The sequence below is a fragment of the Elephas maximus genome, chromosome 3, assembly GCF_024166365.1.
Source record: "Elephas maximus indicus isolate mEleMax1 chromosome 3, mEleMax1 primary haplotype, whole genome shotgun sequence".
Classification (NCBI taxonomy): Eukaryota; Metazoa; Chordata; class Mammalia; order Proboscidea; family Elephantidae; genus Elephas; species Elephas maximus.
Window position 1 is genome coordinate 88994148 of NC_064821.1, and position 21196 is coordinate 89015343.

At 49.3% G+C, this 21196-nt stretch overlaps 1 protein-coding gene and 1 pseudogene across 3 annotated transcripts in view; one reads left to right on the top strand and one right to left on the bottom strand.

Moving 5' to 3' along the window:
- The window catches only part of FAAH (fatty acid amide hydrolase), a 28287-nt gene extending 9350 nt beyond the window's left edge, over positions 1-18937 (top strand). The window contains exons 1-14 of one of the 3 annotated variants that reach the window (XM_049879183.1): positions 6985-7224; positions 8282-8419; positions 8676-8809; positions 8891-9097; positions 9343-9383; positions 9607-9731; positions 11343-11468; positions 11945-12042; positions 15681-15780; positions 16143-16183; positions 16962-17001; positions 17162-17270; positions 17828-17973; positions 18207-18937. In XM_049879183.1, coding sequence (XP_049735140.1) covers positions 7207-7224; positions 8282-8419; positions 8676-8809; positions 8891-9097; positions 9343-9383; positions 9607-9731; positions 11343-11468; positions 11945-12042; positions 15681-15780; positions 16143-16183; positions 16962-17001; positions 17162-17270; positions 17828-17973; positions 18207-18335 — 1452 coding nt within the window. In that variant the 5' untranslated portion in view covers positions 6985-7206 and the 3' untranslated portion in view covers positions 18336-18937. Of the gene's footprint in view, positions 1-6984; positions 7225-8281; positions 8420-8675; positions 8810-8890; positions 9098-9342; positions 9384-9606; positions 9732-11342; positions 11469-11944; positions 12043-15680; positions 15781-16142; positions 16184-16961; positions 17002-17082; positions 17271-17827; positions 17974-18206 lie in introns of those variants that run through there. The other 2 variants (XM_049879182.1, XM_049879184.1) reach the window with 2 other exon arrangements.
- On the bottom strand, positions 142-6470 carry LOC126073216 (heterogeneous nuclear ribonucleoprotein A1-like; annotated as a pseudogene).
- Positions 18938-21196: the final 2259 nt, after the last annotated feature.

Below are 21196 nucleotides of genomic sequence, written 5' to 3' on the forward strand. Positions count from 1 at the left end.
CTCACAGTCAGACCATTAAGTCTGGTCTCTTTACTAGGATTTGAGTTCTGCACCCCGCTTTTCTCCTGCTCCATCAGGGACTCTCTTTTCCTGTAGCTTCCCTGTCCTCCTCTCCTGCTAAGCTTTGTTTTCTGGCAGTCATTAAAGCCTTCTGCCGCTGCCATAACTACAGCTTCTGCCTGAACCACTATAGCTACCTTGATTTCATGGTTTGGCAAAGTATTGACCTCCACTACCATAAGGGCCAGAGCTTCTGCCTCCAAAGTTTTCTGCCTTCATGGGTCCAAAATTTGAAGATTGATTGTTGTAATTGCCAAAATCATTGTAGCTTCTGCCACCTCCAAAATTGCTTCCATCATTACCAAATCCATTATAACCATCCCCACTGCCTCCATACCCACCACCACCACGGCTGCCATCAAAGCCACCGTGCCAACTGAAGTTTCCTTCTCGACCAAAGTTGTCATTCCCACCAAAACCACCTCCACGGCCACCGCCAAAGTTTCCAGAACCACTTTGACCCCTTTGGCTGAATGGAGCACTGGCCATCTCTTGCTTTGACAGGGCTTTTTTTACTTCACAGTTGTGGCCATTCACAGTATGGCATAGAATGACAATCTTATCTATGGAGTCATGGTCATCAAAAGTAACAAAAGCAAAGCCCTTCTTCTTGCCATTGCCTCGGTCCGTCATGATTCCAATCACTTCAGTTTTCCCATGCTGCTCAAAACAATCTCTTAGATGATGTTCTTCAGTGTCTTCTTTAATGCCACCAACAAAGATCTTTTTCACAGTTAAGTGGGCACCTGGTCTTTGAGACCAGTCTTCTCATGAGATAGCCCTCTTTGGTTCCATAACTCTTCTATCTACCATGTGTGGCCTTGCATTCGTGGCTGCATCCACCTCCTTTAGAGTAGAATAAGTGATGAACCCAAAGCCTCTAGAACTCTTGGTGTTTGGATCTGTCATTACCATACAGTCCATGAGCGTCCCCCATTGCTCTAAATGGCTCCTCAGGCTCTCATCTGTTGTTTCAAAGCTCAAACCTCTGATGAAGAGTTTGTTTCTGCAGCTGTTCGGGCTCTTTAGGAGAGTCTGACTTAGACAGGACGGCAGTGATAAGAGAGTCCTTAACGATACTTCCTCGGCAGTGTCCACAAGCAGAAAGGAGTAACCTAGCACACTTATCTCAGTATTTTATCTTCTTGGGGGTTATTGTAAATGGTATTGATCTGGTGATTTTTTCTTTGATGACCTTTTTGTTGGTGTAGAGGAATCCAATTGATTTTTGTATGTTTATCTTGTACCCTAATAGTTTGCTGAAATCTTCTAATAGTTCTAGTAGTTTTCTTGTGGATTCTTTGGGGTTTTCTGTGTATAAGATCATATCATCTGCGAATAGAGATATTTTTACTTCTTCCTTACCAATTTGGATGCCTTTTATTTCTTTTTCTAGTCTAACTGCTCTGGCTAGGACCTCAAGCACAATGTTGAATAAGAGTAGTGATAAAGGGCTTCTTTGGTTCCTGTTCTCAAGGGGAATGCTTTCAGAATCTCTCCATTTAGGATGATGTTGGCTGTTGGCTTTGTATAAATGCATTTTATTATGTTGAGGAATTTCTCTTCTATTACTATTTTGCTGAGAGTTTTTTTTTATCATGAGTGGGTCTTGAACTTTGTCAAATGCCTTTTCTGCATCCGTTGATAAAATCATGTGGTTCTTGTCTTTTATTTATGTGATGGATTACATTGATTGTTTTTCTAACGTTAAACCATCCCTGCATAACTGGTATGAATCCCACTTGATCATGGTGAATTATTTTTTTGATATGTTGTTGAATTCTATTGGCTAGAATTTTCTTGAGGATTTTTGCGTCTACGTTCATGAGGGATATATGTCTGTAATTTTCTTTTTTTTGTGGTATCTTTACCTGGTTTTGGTATCAGGGGTATGCTGGCTTCAGAGAATGAGTTTGGGAGTATTCCATCCTTTTCTATGCTCTGAAATACCTTTAGTAGTAGTGGTGTTAAATCTTATTTGAAAGTTTGGTAGGATTTTCCAGTGAAACCATCAGGGCCTGGGCTTTTTTTTTCTTGGGAGTCTTTTAATTACGTTTTCAATCTCTTCTTTTGTTATAGGTTTATTTATTCTACCTCTGTTTGTGTTAGTTTAGGTAGGTAGTGTGTTTCTAGAAGTTTGTCCGTTTCCTTTAGTGTTTTAAATTGGTTAGAGTACAGTTTTTCACAGTATTCTGTTATGATTCTTTTAATTTCAGTTGGGTCTGTTGTGATATCACCCATCTCATTTCTTATTTGGGTTATTTGCTTCCTCTCCTGTTTTTCTTTTGTCAGTTTGGCCAGTGGTTTATTGATTTTGTTGATCTTTTCAAAGAATCGGCTTTAGGGCTTGTTAACTCTTTCAATTGTTTTTCTATTTTCTATTTCATGTAATTCTGCTCTAATTTTTATTATTTGCTTTTTTCTGGTGCCTGAGGGCTTCTCTTGCTGCTCTCTTTCTATTTGTTTGAGTTGTAGGGTTAATACTTTGAATTTGGCCCTTTCTTCTTTTTGGATGTGTGCATTTATTGCTATAAATTAACCTCTGAGCATTGCTTTTGCTGTGTCCCAAAGGTTCTGGTAGGATGTGTTTTCATTTGCATTTGATTCTGTGAATTTCTTTATTCTGTCCTTAATTTCTTCCATAACCCAGTCATTTATGAGCAAGGTGTTCAGTTTCCAGATGTTTGATTTTTTTTTTCCCTTGCTTCTTCTGTTATTGATTTCTACTTTTATGGCTTTACGGTCAGAAAAGATGCTTTGTAATATTTCGATGCTTTGGATTCTGTTAAGGCTTGCTTTACGGCCTAATATTTGGTCTATTCTGGAGAATGTTCCATGTGCTTTGGAAAAGGAAGTATATTGGCTGCTGTTGGGTGAAGTGTTCTATATATGTCTATGAGATCAAGTTGGTTGATTGCAGCATTTAGATCTTCCTTGTTTTTATTGAGCTTCTTTCTGGTTGTTCTGTCCTTCACTGGAAGTGGTGTGTTGAAGCCTCTTACTATTATTGTGGAGCTGTCTTTCTCTCTTTTCAATGCTGTTAGAGTTTGTTTTATGTATTTTGGAGCCCTGTTGGTGGGTGTGTAAATATTTATTATAGTTATGTCCTCCTGGTGTATTGACCCTTTAATCATCATGTAGTGTCCTTCCTTATCCTTTGTAGTGGATTTTACTTTAAAGTCTATTTTGTTAGAGATTAATATTGCCACTCTTGCTCTTTTTTGATTGCTGTTTCCTTAATATATTTTTTCAATCCTTTGAGTTTTAGTTTGTGTCTTTAAGTCTAAGATGTGTCTCTTGTAGGCAGCATATAGATGGATTGCTTTTTTTTTTTTTTAAACCTTCTGCCTCTCTCTCTCTTTATTGGTGTATTTAGTCCATTTACATTCAGTTTAATTATTGATAAGTATTTTTTTTTTTATGAGTTTAGTGCTGTCATTTTGATGTCTTTTTTTGTGTGTCGTTGACAGTTTCTTTGTTCCACTTTTCTGTGCTGAGTCATTTTTCTTTATGTATTTTCTTTTCATCTTTTTCATTGCTGTTGATTTTGTATTCAGTGAGTCTCCATGTTTTTCTTCTTTCTTATTTTGGTGTGTAGCACTGTTAGTTTCTTTTGTGGTTATCTTAATATTTACCCCTATTTTTCTAAATTTAAAACAATCTTTTATTTCTTTATATTGCCTTGACTTCCTCTCCATATGAAAGATCTTTGACTACATTTTTTAGTCCCTCTTTTTTGTTTTAATGTCATCTTTTACATATTGACATCACTGTTTCCCTATTTTCAGCGTTTTAGTTTTGATTTATTTTTGTGACTTCCCTGTGTGGGTTTATATCTGATTGCTCTGTTCTGCGTCCTAGTCTTGGGTTGTTATCTGATGTTATTGGTTTTCTACCTGGAGGACTCCCTTTAGTATTTCTTGTAATTTTGGTTTAGTTTTTGCAAATTCCCTAAACTTCTGTTTATCTGGAAATGCCCTAATTTTGCCATCATATTTGAGAGACAGTTTTGGTGGATATGTAATTCTTGGCTGGCAATTTTTTTTTCTTTCAAGTTATTATATATGTCATCTCATTGCCTTCTTGCCTGCATGGTTTCTGCTGAGTAGTCCGAGCTTATTCTTATTGCCTCTCCTTTGTAGGTTACTTCTAGCCACTCTTAAAATTCTCTCTTTATCTTTGGTTTTGGCATATTTGATTATAGTATACCTTGGTGACTTTCTTTTGAGATCTGCCTTGTGTGGGGTTGGGTGAGCACCTTGGATAGATATCTTCTCATCTTTCACAATATCAGGGAAGTTTTCTGCCAACAAATCTTCAACATTTCCCCCTCCCCCCGCCCCAATTCTGGTACTCAAATCAATCATAGGTTGTTTCTCTTGATAGAGTCCCACATAATTCTCAAGGTTTCTTCATTTTTTTTAATTCTTTTATGTGATTTTTCCCCAAATAAGTTTGTGTCAAGTGGTTTATCTTCAGTCTTACTAATGACTTTCATTGCCTCAATTCTGCTCCTGTGACTTTCTATTGAGTTGTCTAATTCTGAAATTTTATTTTTAGCCCTCTGGATTTCTGTTTCTCTGTGGATTCTTACAGCCTGTTAAATTTGTCATTGTACTCTTCTATAATCTTCTGAAGTTCCTCTCTTGCTTTGTCTGTCTGTTTGTTGGCTTATTCTGCGTTTTGCCTGATCTCCTTTCTGATTTCTTGAAGATTTCTATATATTAATCTTTTGTATTCTACCTCTGGTAATTCAAGGAAGTTCTCTTCCTCTGGAAGATTTCTTGATTCTTTGTTTTGGGAGCTTGCTGAAGCCATCGTGGTCTACCTATTTATGTGGCTTGATATTGACTGTTGTCTCTGAGCCATCAATAAGTTATGATATTTACTTATTTTATGTTTGCTTGCTGTCTCCTAGATTCTTGTTTTGTTTTGATGTGCACAAATAGGCTGCTTGAGTGATCTAGTTTGATAATTGGTGCCTTTGAAGCTCTAACGTCCTGTCACCAGGTGGTTAGATTTGTTATTAGGTGGTATGCGAACCCAGGAATTTCTTGTATGGATTCAGCTCAGGTGTCCAGATAGTCGGTCACCAAGTATGTGGTGTATGCTCTTACCTACAGTCCTAGACCTGCAGGGGTGATTGGAGTAGGCGCAGGAATCTGGCTGCAGTAAGAGGTCACGCACTGAGCAAGACAGGGGGCTGATGGTTGCCCCTGAGTGTCTGGGAGGAAAGCGTATCCCTGTGCCCTAGAGTGCATAGGTGGGTGGGTTTTGCAGCTGGACTATGGGCACCCAGTGTTGTTGGCTGTAAGGACTAAGAGGCACCACTTATTCTTGGACCCCTTTTGCAGGTGTCCAGGTGGTATGGGTGGAGCCACCAGCCCTCAGGCCCCTGATGTAGGTAGATGAGGACCCTGCTTAATGGGCAGAGCGGAGTCAAATGTCACGAACCTGACACTGCACCATATAGCTGATACAGTGAAGTTAGGCTTCAGGTATATACCCTGTTGTACTGTGCTAATGAGGGCCTAAAAAACCAAAACCAAACCCAGTGCTGTTGAGTCGATTCCGACTCATAGTGACCCTATAGGACAGAGTAGAACTGCCCTGCAGAGTTTCCAAGGAGCGCCTGGCAGATTCAAATTGCCGACCCTTTGGTTAACAGCTGTAGCACTTAACCACTAAGCCACCAGGGTTTCCAATGAGGACCTATACTGTTGAAATGGGCCCATACAGGTCTATGCAGGGGTGAAAGGCATTCAGAGTCTGTGGACCCCTTATGCCTGTGCCTAGGCAAAGGAACTGTACCTGCCCTGAGTTCCTGGCTTAGGGGAGCTGGCAGATTATTTTTTTCCTGTTTGTTAATTTCTTCCCTCTCTCAGGCTGGGAGAATGGCTCAGGGCACATGACAGCCCCTAGTTCTGACCCAGGGGAAGTGGCATTTGCTGAAGCCAGTCCAGGAACCTGGTGCATAGTGGGGAGGGAGCAGGCAAATGTGAGAAAGGTTCTTCCCAAATGGGGTGTTTTTTATCTGCGTGATAGTTTAGATGCGTGTACTTTTCTTTTGCTTATTGAGGGCCACTTGTTGCTGGTTCTGGAGGGTTAAGCAGACTCTCCACCACTCAGTCTCTCCAGATGTGCGAAACGCATCCCAAGCGCCACTGCTTGCCTCACTGCACTCGTCAGCCAATCCGACCTGCAGGTTGCTGGTTCCTGCAGGGTCAGGTCTGGCAACTCCTTGCTGCTTCTGAACCATCTGTCCCTCCGCTGCCACTCAGTCTGTTCTTCAATTTTGCCTTTGATGTTCAGGGCTCATAGATTGTCATATATAATCGATTCACTTGTTTTGTTTTTTTCCAGTCTTTGTTGTAAGACAGACCACTGGAAGCATCTGACTACTCGGCCATTTTGGCCTCACCTCTCTCTTCCCCCTCTTTTTTGCCCTGCTCAGTGACACAGGCTCCTGGATGAGTCTTTAGGGCTCAAAGCAGGAGTTGCCTCTTCCGGGAAGTCTTCCGTGACCCTCTCCCCGTCCCAGCCTGAGTTAGAGCTTCCTCTTCAGTGGTTTCTTTCTAACAGCACATTTCTCATCACAATATAAAACCACCTCTTTCCCATATCAAGTGTAGGCTGTCTGTGGACAGAGCTTGTCTTAGTTGTCTTTGCCCCTTAGTGCTGAACACAGTGTCTTCCACATAGTAAGTACTCAAGAAATAGGTTTGAAATGAATGAAAGAACAAATAAATGAATGTGAATGAATTGTGCTTTGTGAGTGTGGACTTTGCATATGATCTCTTGAAAGGAAGTGTGTGACATCAAGTTTGAGCATTGAGCAAACGAACATGAGTGTGTGATTGTGTCAGGGTGACTGGGTGTGTGTACGGAAGTGATGTAAGTGACTACAGCTGAGAGTGGGTGAAAGGGAGGGAGGGGGTGGCTGACTGTGGAGAAAGATTGGGAAACCCTGGGCTGGGTGATACTGAAGGGGAGGACACAGTCTCAGCAGATGATGTTGCCTCTTCCCGAACAACGTCCCTGAAAAGGTTCCTGCCCTTCCTAGTCATGGACAAGAGAGCTTCTGGTTACAGGCTGGCCTCCTCTCTCCCTGCCTTGGAAACCCTGGTGGCATAGTGGTTAAGAGCTATGGCTGCTAACCAAAAGGTGAGCAGTTCGAATCCACCAGTTGCTCCTTGGAAACTCTATGGGGCAGTTCTTCTCTGTCCGATAGGGTAGCCATGAGTCAGGAATGGACTCTACTGCAATGGGTTTTGGGTTCTTCCTGCCTTGGGTAGCCTGGGGGCAGATTTCAGGAGCCTCTGCCCCCACCCATTTCCTTCTGGTGTTTCACAGGAGTGAACTGGAGTATTTACTAAGAGTGGCATCAGTCTCCACCCTGGTCTTCCCTCTCCTAGGGTCCTGTTGGGAAACCCAGGTTCGTAGTGGTTAAGAGTTCAGCTGCTAACTAAAAGGTTGGCAGTTTGAATCCACCAGTCACTCTTTGGAAACCCTATTGGAGCAGTTCTACTCTGTCCTGTAGGGTCACCTATGAGTTGGAATCGACTGGATGGCAGTGGGTTTAGGGCCCTGTTGAAGGTGAGTTGAGGGCTCTGGAAAGACCCCATGCCAGATATCCCACCGTTATTGCACCATTCCTTTAGTCAAGCTCTTCCCCCTTTACCACAACCAGTGTCTGTCCTCCGTGTGGTTTGGTTATCAGACTCCAGAGTTCCTGGAAGAGAGGGGGCTTAACTGGACAGGTGTAGGACAGGTTTGGGGCGAGGAGAGAGCACTGGGTTCCAGGAGGTTGAGTCTGGGTTCTAGCCCTGCTCTGCACTGGTTCCCAGTGTGTTCTGCGAAAGGGGTCTACCTCTGTCTGGATCCTGTCTGCCTCCCAGGGGCAGAGATGTGACGTGGTGGGAGGGGGGCGGTGTGGCCAAGAACCTTCCTCCTCCCTGTTCCTCCCTTGCTAGGAGGCATCTGAGGCCAGAACCTTGCACCCTTGAGTGTTCTGGCCATACTCACTCTCCTTGTCTTAGAGTAGAAGGCCGGAGACAGCCAAGGTGAGGCTAGGACCAGATGTTCCCAGCGAGGTGGGTGCTGGGCCCCAGGTCATCCTCTTTGTCCCTGGCTCTGGGACATATTGCTGGCTAACTTCTCCTGAGCATAACCAAGGACCAGCCTCACCCTGCCTTGTGTCCATTCCCCCTCCCCACCCCAGGCCTGGGAAGTGAACAAAGAGACCAACTGTGTGACCGCCTACCTGGCTGGCTGTGAGACTCAGCTGACTTCGGCAGGCCCAAGGAAGGGTCTGCTCTATGGTGTCCCTGTAAGCCTCAAGGAGTGTTTTAGCTACAAGGTACACTCTGTTTCCTAGAAAGCCTCAGTATTAGGCTCCCACTCTCTACCCCACCCCCCACCCCATCCCTGCCTACCAGCTCTGTGACCTGGGTCACCCTGGGCCCTCAAGGAATATTAGGTTCAGAGGTCTTGAGAAGGGTCCACAGATCCACCTTGTCTTGGCCCTTGTGGTGGTGGTTAGGGGTGGGCCTGGGCTGCTGACAGGCTCCTGACTCCTTGGTCATGTCCTTCTTGGTGTCTGTCCCTCTTGCTAGGGCCAGGACTCAACACTGGGCTTGAGCCTGAACCAGGGGGTGCCGGCGGAGTATGACAGCGTGGTGGTACAGGTGCTGAAGCTGCAGGGTGCTGTGCCCTTCGTGCATACCAATGTGCCCCAATCCATGTTCAGGTTGGATGTCAAGGGTGTGGGATATGGGCTGGGGCACCAGTGCCAGCATGACATGGAAGCAACCTGTTCCTTTTCCCCCAGCTATGACTGCAGCAACCCCCTCTTTGGCCAGACCACCAACCCATGGAATTCTTCCAAGAGTCCAGGTGGCTCCTCGGGGGGTGAAGGGGCCCTCATTGGGGCTGGGGGCTCCCTCCTGGGCTTAGGCACCGATATTGGTGGCAGCATCCGCTTCCCCTCTGCCTTCTGTGGCATCTGTGGACTCAAGCCAACTGGGAATCGCCTCAGGTATGGTGTAGGTGGTAGGGAGGGAGCTTCTGGGTACCTAGTTGTATGACCCTGGCCTAGCTTCCAACCTCTCTGGGCTCAGGGCAGGGATTCACTCACAGGGCTTTGCTGAGAGGGAGTGTCACAGCACCATTGGCCCTGGTTCCTAGTTTCCAAAATGGCCAGAGCTCTGAGCTGCTGTTTGGGTGTGGGGATGGGCAGAGGGTGGCCGTTTCCTGCTCCCACATCTTGTGTTTCTTATCCAGCAAGAGTGGCCTGAAGAGCTGTGTCTGTGGACAGGTGGCAGGTGAGGTCTGCATTTCCTTCTGCCCTGGAGGAGAGTGGGGTCTACCTGATCCACCTCTGCCCCTGCTTCTCCTGTGGACAGTGTCTGGCCACCAGACCACTCTAGGTCTGAGTCTCTGCCTCCTTGTCTCTGCTCACATCCTTGCTTGGACCCAGCCCCAGAACCCACTGGGCCTGGGTGATCCTTGTTCCCTCCCCTCTCCCCTCCCCTCCCTGCTCCACAGTACAGCTCTCAGTTGGCCCCATGGCCCGGGATGTGGAGAGCCTGGCGTTGTGCTTGCGAGCCCTGCTGAGTGAGGACATGTTCCGCTTGGACCCCACCGTGCCCCCCATACCCTTCAGGGAGGAGGTGAGCAGGAGGGGTTGTGGGTACGGGGGTGGATTTGGTTATTGGAACCGAGACACAGCCCCCAGGCCCTGTGGGCAGGCCTGAAGCCGGGCTCAGCTGCTATTCTGCAGATGGCCACCAGATGGAGCGTTTGCCTGCATTTGGAAACCCTCAGACTTTGAAACCGCTTAGCTCCTTGGCAGAGGAAAGGCACCACCCACCTGCCTCTAGTCTTTGCTGCTGGCGCTGAGAAATGGGTGTCACGAAACTTCCCAGTTCAAAAACTCCTTTTGAGGGAGAATTGTAGCTTGGCTGTGTTTGACCTTCAGTAAATAGGACCCTTTCTTACATGATTCGTGTTCAAATACCCAGCATGCAGTATGATGCTTGGCAAGTAGTAGATTGAGTGAGTGAAGGATAGTTAAAAGGGGAGGTGCCTCCTTCCCTGAGAAGTCTTGTCTCTGTGGGCAGCATTAAATGCCGACACCCCAAAATATCACCTAAGCAACCTGTGGCTCAAACAGAGCTGAGTTTATCTGATCCACAAGTAAAGGAGAGCCCTGTCTCCATGGAGCGTACGTAGCTTTAGAGGGGAGGACAAACTTGGGATATTTATCGAGATTTTGAGGTCTGGTTTAAGGCAGATCTTTTAATATGAGGGTGTGGTTAGGATTGGGTAAGAGTCATATAGTTTAGGATTGATGGACACTGTCAGGGGAAGATTTTGAGTTGAGGGATTCAGAGAGTCTTGAGTATAAACTATCATTTGATGCTTCTTGTAGAAGAGTTGATGAGCCTTTCAGGAATAACAGTAAAGTTATTCATTGAGCAGGAGTGTCCAGGAGTAAAGCTGGGTTGACGAAGACAGTGGAATAGAGAGCCATGTTAGTATAGACAGTAAGCTGTATAATGCCATTTCTTGGCAGTCTGGCATTTCTCTTGCCAGTATAGATGTCTTGCCCTCACCGCAGCTGAAGTCGCCTTGGGAGGTCTGAGTGTCCCTGGACAGGAGAGTGGGCCTTGGCATTCCTTGGGAGTAGGGCAAGAGGGCAAGTCTGGACTGGGTAGGTAAGTGCCCTCTCCCCAGCAGAGAGGGATGTTCTGTCTGAACCCAGTGGTTCAGACAGTTGTAGCCAGGAGCCCCTTCTGCAAGGGAGGAGAGAATGAGAGAAGGTCCCTGCCTAGGAGTCTGGGACAGTTTGTCATGGGAGCTGAGACTCTCGTTCTTGAAACAGGCAGGGAGAGCTTTGGCTCAGGAGCCCCGATGCCTGGGTTCTAGACCCAGTGTTGTCACTCTGCATTGGGTTGCCTTGGGCAAGTCCCAGCCCCATTGTGGGCCTCAGCCTTACTAACTAGACCTCAAGCCTCAGGTTTTTCATATGACCAGTGGGAAACCTTATCTTTGCCCTGCCCACTTGCTCAATCGTTGTCAAGGTGTTTTGTGAAAGGGTCAAATGCAGAAGGCGTGGCCTTGCCGGGGATCAGAGTTTTCAGGGCAGACAGCACCAGGAGCCATCAGGCTGTAGCCTCACAGCTGTGCCTGCGGTGGAGAGGTGTTTCTCAGATCTGTGGGGGCCCTGCCTGGGGTTGCCCTCTCCTCACCTGACCCTGACTGGTATGTTTTGCCCCCAGGTCTATACAAGCTCTCAGCCCCTGCGCATAGGGTACTATGAGACTGACAACTATACCATGCCTACCCCAGCCATGAAGCGGGCTGTGCTGGAGACCAAGGAGCGCCTTGAGACAGCTGGCCACACGGTATAGCTGCGGGAGCCAGGAAGTCTTGGTATCCTCCCATCCTAATTGTTCTGTGGTTGAGGATGGGAACTGGGTCCCCATGGGGCCAGTATATAGAGGGTTGACCAGGAGTACTGGGGGGAGTGATCGATGGTGAACTTGAGACCAGTGCTGGGTAACATTTGAGTGCTGTGTTTAAAGGACCTTGTTCACCACAAGCAGGTGCATAGCTGTCTAGAGGTTTCTGGGGCCCTGAGATAGTGGGTTTTGGTCTGTTCATCTGAGTTAACTTTATATGTGGCTCCAGACATCTCTCATGATGTGCATTTGACAGGGAGTTTTCATGAGTCAATAAAACTACTTTTTTTTGGCTCCACTGAGAATTACCTTATGGGTAGAGTTAGTTCAATCTGTCCTCAGGGCCACGTGGGCAGCATGGAGTTCATGGGGGCCAAGAGTGCTAGTTCTGGGGGCCTTACACCCCTTAATCCTTGTAGCTGGTTCACTTCCTGCCAAGTGACATACCCCATGCCCTGGAGACCCTGTCAACAGGTGGGCTGTTCAGTGATGGTGGCCACCGCTTCCTGCAGAACTTGTGAGTGACACAGGGCTTCGGGGCTCCTGGTGGGATCAGGAGATGGGCAGGGAGGGCAGTTGGGCACTCTGACCCCCAGGATGGACCAGTCTGCGGGGAGATTTGGTGAGTCTCCGCTGAGCATGAAGAAGATTTGAGCATTCTCAGCAGGGGACTTGCAGTCCCTGAGATGGTCAGTGTTGAGCGTGAGGATACCTTGCTGGGGGGCTTTGGAGAGGTGCCAGTCCAGGGGAGGCTGGACTGAGCATCCATGGCCTGGCCCTGAGCTGGCCTTGTTGTGAAGGTGAAGGTGGGCAGGGGAGTCACCTATCTGGTTGGGAAAGATTGAGGGACAAGGGGCAGGATCAAGGCAGGAGGGGAGGGGTTCCTGCCCATCATGGCTGTGATTCCAGGCTCTGCCTGACTTGAGACAAGTCTTTCCATTTTGAACAGGACCTCAGGTTTCTCTTCTGTAAAGTGGTTGGTTTGGAGCAGACCAACTTAAGGGACTGTATTAGTCATCTAGTGCTGCAATAACAGAAATACCACAAGGGGATGGCTTTAACGAACAGAAATTTATTCTTTCACAGTCTAGGAAGGTAGAAGTCTGAATTCAGGGTGCCACCTCCTGGGGAAGGCTTTCTCTCTCTGTTGGCTCTGGGTCCTTGTCATAAATCTTCCCCTGGTCTAGGAGCTTCTCAGTGCAGGGACCCTGGGTCCAAAGGATGGGCTCTGCTTCTGGCACTTTGTTCTTGGTGATATGAGGTTCCCCTCCTCTCTGCTCACTTCTCTCTTTTATATCCCAAAAGAGATTAACTCAAGATACAACCTAATCCTGTAGATTGTGTTTTACCTCATTAACATAATGCCTCTAATCCTGCCTCATTAACATCATGGAGATTAGGATTTACAACAGAGTATAATTACATCAGATCACAAAATGGAGGATAACCACACAATACTGGGAATCATGGCCTAGCCAGGTTGACACACGTTTTTGGGGGACACAATTCAATCCATAATATACTGCCCTTTGACCTCACAAAATTCATGTAAAATACATTCACCCTATCATATCATCCCAAAAGTCTTAAATCAACTCTAAATGCAAATTCCAACCTAGGCTAAAATTTTTCTTCGTCTGTGAAATCTAGAATACAAGTTATCTGCTTCCAAAATACAATGGTGGAACAGGCACGAGGTAGACATTTCCATTATTAATGGGAGAAATTGGAGGGAAAGAAGGGGTAACAGACACCAAGCAAGTCAGTAGAACACATTACATTAGCTCTCAAGGCTCAAAAAAATCTGTTCTCTGAAGCCATTTAGGCGATGGTCCTGCCCTCCAGACTATGGCTGTTGGCCATACTCTTTGGGTTCTGGGTGGAGGCCCCTCAGCCCTGGGCTTCAGCTCTGCCTTCCAGGCCCACTGCGTCAGCAACTCTGCTCCCTTGGCTTTGGGTGGGCCACTCTCCTAGTCTATCTGAGTGACAGCCCTATCCCCTCGGCCCCAGCAGTCCTGTTCTTCTGCCCCTTGGGTATGGCAGCACTGCCCCCTCAGCTTTGGGCAGTGGATCTGACCTCATGCCACTGGCACTTGTGAAAGGCAGCCCCATACTCTGGAACCAAGTTGGTGAAGATCTGACTCTTTGAAACCTAGGAGGCCATGGCCCTATACTTTAAGACCAAGCAGGCTGTGGTTCTGCCATTTGAGACTCTATGGGTCATGGCCATACCCTTTGAGACAGAGGCAGCTCTGCTTCCTGTGCTTCTTGTCTCTTCAGCTTCCACTTCGGGTTCCTTGACCTCTCAGCCCCTTGGGCCCATGAGCCTTTTGGGCCAGCCCAGCAGCTGCCCTGCTCAGGCAAGTGTTACAAAGCTCTTTAGCTCCACTGATAAGTGCCTGGAGGCACCCACTCTGCTAGTAAACCTTGGCTGGAAGGCACACAGCTCTCTCGCTCCATGGGTTGGCAAGCCTAGCTCCACCAGTAAGTGCCCGGAGGCACTGCACTCCACCGGGAAGCCTTCTGCCCCAAAGCACTAAGCCCTCTTGCTCCATGGGTCTGCCCCCATGCTGTCTTGCACCAGTCTCCTAGTTCTGCTGTTGCTGTTTCTCTGCTGCTGCTTGTCCCCATCTGCGCCATCTCAGGTGTTACAGCTTTCCTTACTTTCTTCTAAGCCCTCATGAGAATTGTCTTTGATGTCCATAATTCCACCAACAGTCTCTTAAAGGCAATCTAGGCTTTTCCTATTACCATTTCCTATTAGGCACCTTAAAATTCTTCCAGCCTTTACCCATTCACAGTTTCAAAACCGCTTCCACATTTTAGGTATCTGTAAGAGCAGTACCCCACTCTCCTGGTACTAAATTCTGTATCAGTTATCTAGTACTGCTATAACAGAAATACCACAAGTGGATGGCCTTAACAAACAGAAATTTATTCTGTCACAGTCTAGGAGGCTAGAAGTCTGAACTCAGGGTCCCACCTCCGGGGGAAGGCTTTCTCTCTCTGTCAGTTATGGGGGAAGGTCCTTGTCATCAGTCTTCCCTAGGAGCTTATCAGTGCAGGGACACCAGGTCCAAAGGACACACTCCGCTCCCAGTGCTTCTTTCTTGGTGGTATGAGGTTCCTCTCCTCTCTGCTTCCTTCTCTTTTTTATATCCCAAAAGAGATTGACTCAAGAAACAACCTAATTCTGTAGCTTGTATCTTGCCTTATTAACATACCTGCCTCTAATCCAGCCTCGTTAACATCATGGAGATTAGGATTTACAACACAGTATAATTATAATTTTTTATAATTATATCAGATCACGAAATGAGGACAGCCACACAATACTGGGAACCATGGCCTAGCCAAGCTGACATACGTTTTTGGGGAACACAATTCAGTCCGTAACAGGGATTTTGCAGAGCTCAAGTTTAGAGAAGATGGCTCCTCTTGGCTGTTTTCAATCCTTAAGGGCTGACAAGGGTAGTGATGACAGGCCTGTGAAGGTGCCTCTTGGTGACTGGTATGGGCCATTGTGACTGGTGCCCCTCAGACCATCAGCCTATGTCCTTTACCTCACCTGTGGGGAAGCTTGGCCCTGCACCCTGCTTAGTCAAGGGCCCAGCCAGTAGTGTTCCCCCTCCTCCCTCCAGCTAAGGATGGTCTAGGCTTCAGCAGAAAGGGCTACCCTCTCACTCTGGCCCTGGAAATGAGGCCCCAGAATTATTCTCCAAGACCTAGAGCCAAAGACAGCCTCAAAGACAAGATTCATGGGTGGCCCTCCCTGGACCACCACACTTGTGTTTCCAGGTTGGCATCATTATCAAGAGGGGGTGCCCTCAGTATCAAGTCCTGATCGGGGAGATGCCACCCTCAGTTCTTATTGCTCTGAGCTGGATTTTCAGGGGAGGGAGACATAGAGCCCTGCTTTGGGGTGCTCCAGTGGGTGTGGGGTAGAGCCCAGGCACCCCGTGGGTCAGCAGAAACAAATTACATGCTTGACAGAAGGCAAATAAATGGGTTGGAGAACAGTGCTTACTGGAGTCAGGTGAGGAGGGAGGTGGACAGGGTCACCAAGTAGAGAACAGGGGGAATGTGGTGGGTGGTGGTAAACCAGGAGGGATGCCTGGGGTAGGAATGCCCTGGACTGGGCTCTTTGTCTCCCAGCAAAGGTGACTTCGTGGACCCCTGCTTAGGGGACCTGATCTCAATTCTGAAGCTGCCCAGGTGGCTTAAAGGACTGTTGGCCTTCCTGCTGAAGCCGCTGGTGAGGACACAAGGAGTAGGAGGGACTGGGGTGGGTGGGGTGGGTGGGGTGGGTGGAGTGGGAGGGGGCCTCTGGGAGCCTTCTAGCGTAGGGTACCCCATGGCCACTGGCTCTTCCCCCTCCCCTCATCCTCTCTTGTTTGGGGCAGGCATAGCTTCCTTGTCTATCTAGCCCCCACCCCAGACACCTCTCCTTCTCCCCCTTCCCTGCAGTCTTCAGCCACCCTGTTTGTGGAAAGGGGTGCCAGCTTGGGACCTGGGGGGCAAGACAGAGGGAGGAGGAATGGATGCTTGGACTGAAGAGACTGTTGTCAGGACTTGGCCCAAAGCAGAATCATTGACTCTGAGTCTCCCCTTCTGTAGCTCCCAAGGTTGGCAGCTTTTCTTGACAGCATGAAGCCTCGGTAAGAATACTTCCTATGCCCAGATGCCTACCCCTGGCCTGGGTCCAAGTAGTTTCTAACAGGAAAAGGCTGGAGGGAAGTAGTTTCTGAGGTTGGAAGCAGCCCAGGCAGGGTAGCAACCTCTGTGGCCTTCAGGTGGGACCTTGAAGTTCTGTCTTAGCAGGGACAACCTGCGGGGCCCAGGTCTGGCTGGAGAGCAAGGGCCTGAGGGAGATGAGGGGATGCGAGAGAGGACCCTATATGGCAGGGGGTGGAGAGGGGAATACTGGCCTGGCTGGGGCATGGGTGGAAAGGACCAGGAAGAAGTTGGGCTGGGGAGGGGGTGCCGGATACTGGGAAACTTGTGAGACATATTGTTCTTAGAGATTTGAACTCAACTGAGCTGCTCCAGGCCCACCTGCCCCTTCGTGGCTGGAGCTGGAAAAGCAGGGCATGATCCACCCCATTTTCAGGCCCTGGCATCTTGCAGTGGCGTTCCTTCTCTGACCCCTAGATACTCAGGACCTTAGAGAGCTCTGGAATCAGGCCGGCCTAGTCCTGGCTCTGCTGTGGAATCACTGAGCGACCCTCATTAATTTCTTCTTGTGACCTTATTTTCTCAACTGGACAGCAGGGATTTGAACTTCTGCCTCCTCTGCTTCTCTCCCAGAGCTCCCATAGGTCTAGAAAGGGTCATTGGAGGAGTGAGATTTAGAAGGTGTTAAGAGTAGGGTGTCTGGTGTTGCTAATCACTATGGCTGTGACCCGCATGGCTGGTGACCTCACTCCCTCTGCCCAGGTCAGCTGGAAAGCTCTGGGAACTGCAGCACGAGATTGAGGTGAGGCCAGAGCCCTTAGACTAGAGTGGGGGGTGGGGGTGGAGTTGGACAAGGCACCCACCAACAGTTTCTCTTGCCCAGCCACTGTCCCTGCAAAGGAGAGCCCATGTGGTGGGCTGGCTCTGAGTGCTGCTGCCTGGTATGCTGGTGTCCTCCCTAGGTGTACCGCAACACTGTGATTGCTCAGTGGAGAGCGCTGGACCTGGACGTGCTGCTGACCCCCATGCTGAGCCCTGCTCTGGACTTGAATGCTCCGGGCAAGGCCACAGGTAAGGGCTGCTGCTCCACCCATGTGTCTGGCACCCCACCTGTCCCTTCTCTTCTGTGAGTCCAGCCCTGTGCCAGGGGCGTGGTGGGGGTGGTGCTGGAAAGTAGAAGAAGGAAAGCCCCGGGCCAAGGGAGTACTCACTCTTTGAGTATTACAGTCTGGCTGGCTAGAGAGATGGGATGTCCTATGAGGGAAGGAGTTCCCTGTCATCAGTGCTGTTCCAGTGGAGGCTGGTGTCCCTAGTCAGGGAAGTTTGTGAGGAGCTTGAGTTTCAGAGTCTGTGGTTTTGGGAGGTGGCGTTTGAAGTAAATAGGAACAATATTTCAGGTGGGGAAACAGAACCGACAAAGGTGCAGGGCAAGCATCAGCAGGCTGTCCAGCCCTGCCTTGAAATCTGGATTCCTGGGCTTTGCCACTCAAATCTCAGCCCTGGGAGAGAGCCTGTTTCTGTCTGTGGAGGCAAGATGCCATTTCACAGGGCAGAAGACTGAGGCCCAGAGAGGACAGTCAGCACCAAAGGCCACACGGCCTGCTCCAGCCACTTGTGATGTTTTCCAGGGGCCGTGAGCTATACTATGCTCTACAACTGCCTGGATTTCCCTGCGGGGGTGGTACCTGTCACCACAGTGACCGCCAAGGACGAGGCCCAGATGGAACATTACAGGGGCTACTTTGGGGATATCTGGGACTGGATGCTTCAGAAGGTGAGGCCAAGAGACCTGGCCTGGGCCCTCAGCCCTACTATCCCCTACTCTAGCCGTAGCTACTGTGGGAGAAACTACGTCAGCACTTACAGTTTCACCAGCCCTGCTGAACGTCAGCCCCCAAGACTGGCCCAATGCTACTCTGCTGCTCCTCCTGTCCAGCTGGAGCACTTCCTGGGCCTGGGGTGGGGTCCTGCCTCACTCCCCCATCCTGATGCCTGTGTCTCCTGCAGGCCATGAAGAAGAGCGTGGGGCTGCCTGTGGCCGTGCAGTGTGTGGCTCTGCCTTGGCAGGAGGAGCTGTGTCTGCGGTTCATGCGGGAGGTGGAACGGCTGATGCCCTGTCAGAAGCGGCTGTCTTGACTGTGGTTCGCCTATTTGCCTGGTGGCACCAGAGGACCTGAGACCTATTCAATCTGAGGCCCAAACTAGTTGGCACAGCTGCCACTACCCTGAGAGGACATGTCCAGCATGGGGCAGAGGCTTCCATGTTCCCCTGCACCCCAAGCCCCTGGAAGAAACCCAGGCCCCCAGAGCCTGAACTTTGTTCCCACCTCTGGTCCCCTCTCTCTGCCCTGACTCCCCCATGTGGTGGCCAATGGGTTTGACATGGGCAAAGGCACACTAACAATCACGAAAGTTCCTAGTCTATACTTTCTGGGCATCATTGTTGGGCACACAGGTTGGAATCTACTGAGAATATGGCTGGCTTAATCTTCAAAGCTCAGTTCCAGCCGTGTCAATCTGTTGCTTCAAAACCTTCCTGGTGCCCATCAGTCACAGGAGGGACAGAGCCTTCTCAGAGTGGGCGTTGCAGCCCCCAACATCTCACCACTATGCCTCCTCTCCTGCTTAGATTAAGCCCTACTTCGCTGGACACTGCCCTTTCTCTTCTTCCTTCCTTTGCTCCTTTCCTCTGCCAAGAAGCCCTTCTGTTTCTCTACCATTAAATTCTTCAAGGCCCAGCTTTCTTTCAGGAAGCCTTCCTTCTCCAGGAGCCTTCTTCCAGAATTTTTCCTGTGGAAGAATCTCTCTTTCCTCTTAGCCCCGGCAGTATGTGGGCCGTTTCCTCCCTAGCCTGCCTGGGTGGTGGGTGCCTGTGGGTGGGTCTGCCTCTGCTAGCACACTGGCTGTCCTCAGTGGCAGGGACCCCATTGCTCCATCTTTGTCCTTAGTGGCCAGCACAGAGCCAGGCACAGGGCAGCAGGGCATCTGGAGAGCTAGCTCTGAGCTGGTGCTGCTGGGGAGAGGAGCCCACAGGCCTGGGAGAGTGAGCATAAGACAATCCCATCTGGCAGAGAGTGCTCTCAGGGATGGCCAGGAGCTGGATTGCTCATGGAAGGCCTCCTGAAGGAGCATGACCAGTCCACAAGGTTTCCAGAGGCCAAGATAGGAGGCAGGGGCATCCCAGGGAGAGGGAACAACATGCACAAAGGCCAGGGTGCGTCCAGTAGAAGGGAGGTATATTGAGTGAATGCAGGAAAAGAAGCAGCAATGTAGGTGAGCGGTGGGGCGGGGGGGGGGTGGATGGGGGGTGTCAAGATGAACTTTGGAGGTTGGGTCGGGAGCTTGAATTCAGTCCCAAGGGCAGTGGGGAATTCCTGGAGGATCGCGCCAGTGCGGTGAGGAGAGTAGACTGGAGGGGCAGAGCCTGGAGAAGGATAAGGAGGCTGTACCATGATCCCTAACCTGGGGAGTAGGCCTGAGGCCTGAGCTAGGGTGGTGGCCCAGAGGTGGGAGAGGGAATTGACAGTGGGGGTGAAGGTGAGCTGTCTCAGCTCAGAGTCTCACCCCTGCCCAGTCTACCAATTCACGTTTTACTGGACTAACTTGCCTGGTGGGTGGAAGGGTGGCTAGCGTGTGACATGCTGATGGCTTCCTGGGCGCCCTAGCAGTGCTCCCTCATCTCTCCCTGGCCCCAGCCCTGGCCCAACTCCCCTGCTTGTGTAGAAGACATAGAAGGCCTTGAGCCTGGACCCTCTGGGCAGGGCAGGCCCCAGACCCCCACCTGGCCTTTCTTTTTTAGGACAAGCTGCCTTCTTAAGGCTTCTTTCTCCACCCTGATTTCCCTGCTCCTCCGGAGTGGCTTTTCTCTCCAGGTTGCCTTCCCCAGGCTTCCGGGCTGTTGCCAGCAGTGCCTACACTCTCCACCAGTGTCATCCCTGTCTCTGTGGGGCAAATCTCAGTGCTAATATGAGGTCCTATACATCAGGGATGACTCAGTGACACAGCCCACACAGACACCTGGATTGGAACAGACAGATGCTGTCAAGTAGATGTTGCAATTGCCCACAGCCAGTCCTGTGCTGAGCGGTGCTGGAGGTAGACCTGAACAGGCCTGTTCCCATCCTTGAGCGGCTCCTGGGCTGTAGAGGAGGTGGACACGGACACAAACATCTGCTCCCGGGTGATCAGGCTGCGAGAGTGGACGGACAAGGGGACCACATGCTGCCAAGGGGTGAGGAGAGGTGATCACTGAGGCAGGACCTCTCTCATCTGGACATTGCATTAACTTCCTAACTGGTCTCCCTATTTCCCTCCTTGCCAGTTCTCCAGTCTGTTCTCTGTATGGTAGCCAGAGTGATTCTTGGAAGTGTTCAGTCAGATTGAGTTAATTCTCTGCTTAAGACCTTCCAGTGGCTTCCCATCCTGCCTGCTTAGAGTAAAACCCAATCTCCTCTTTGTCTCCCAAGGCTCTGTGTGATGACGTTCTGGCCCACCTACCCAGCCTCATCTTGGGTGTCTATTCCTCTCAGTCCCTGTGTTTTAGCCACACAGCATCTTTTGGTTTCTTGATCATCTCAAGCTGATACCTGATTCAGAGCTTTTGTACTAGCTGTCCCTTCTGCTTAAAACACTCAGCTCCAATGTCACCTTCCCTGATCACCTGCTTGTAAAATAGCTTCTCGTCACTTTTTAACATGTCACCCTTTGAACTTACAGCATTATCGCTGTTTGAATATTTTTTCTGTCTCCTCCACTAAACATAAGCTTCCTGACAGTCACTTCGCTTGCTCATCACTGTACTCTTGGCCTGTAGAATGATACTTAGCAGCAGCTCAGTAAGTTAAGTGAGCACCTACTAGAGCTCACCAACTGTGTTGGGTGCTGTGATGAATGGAACTTGCTTGGTTCCTGTCCGCTTGGAACTTGAAGTCTGGAGGACTATTCGTTGCATAAATAAAGGGAGGAGGCAGATGCCTAGTGAAGTCCCCTAAATAGTT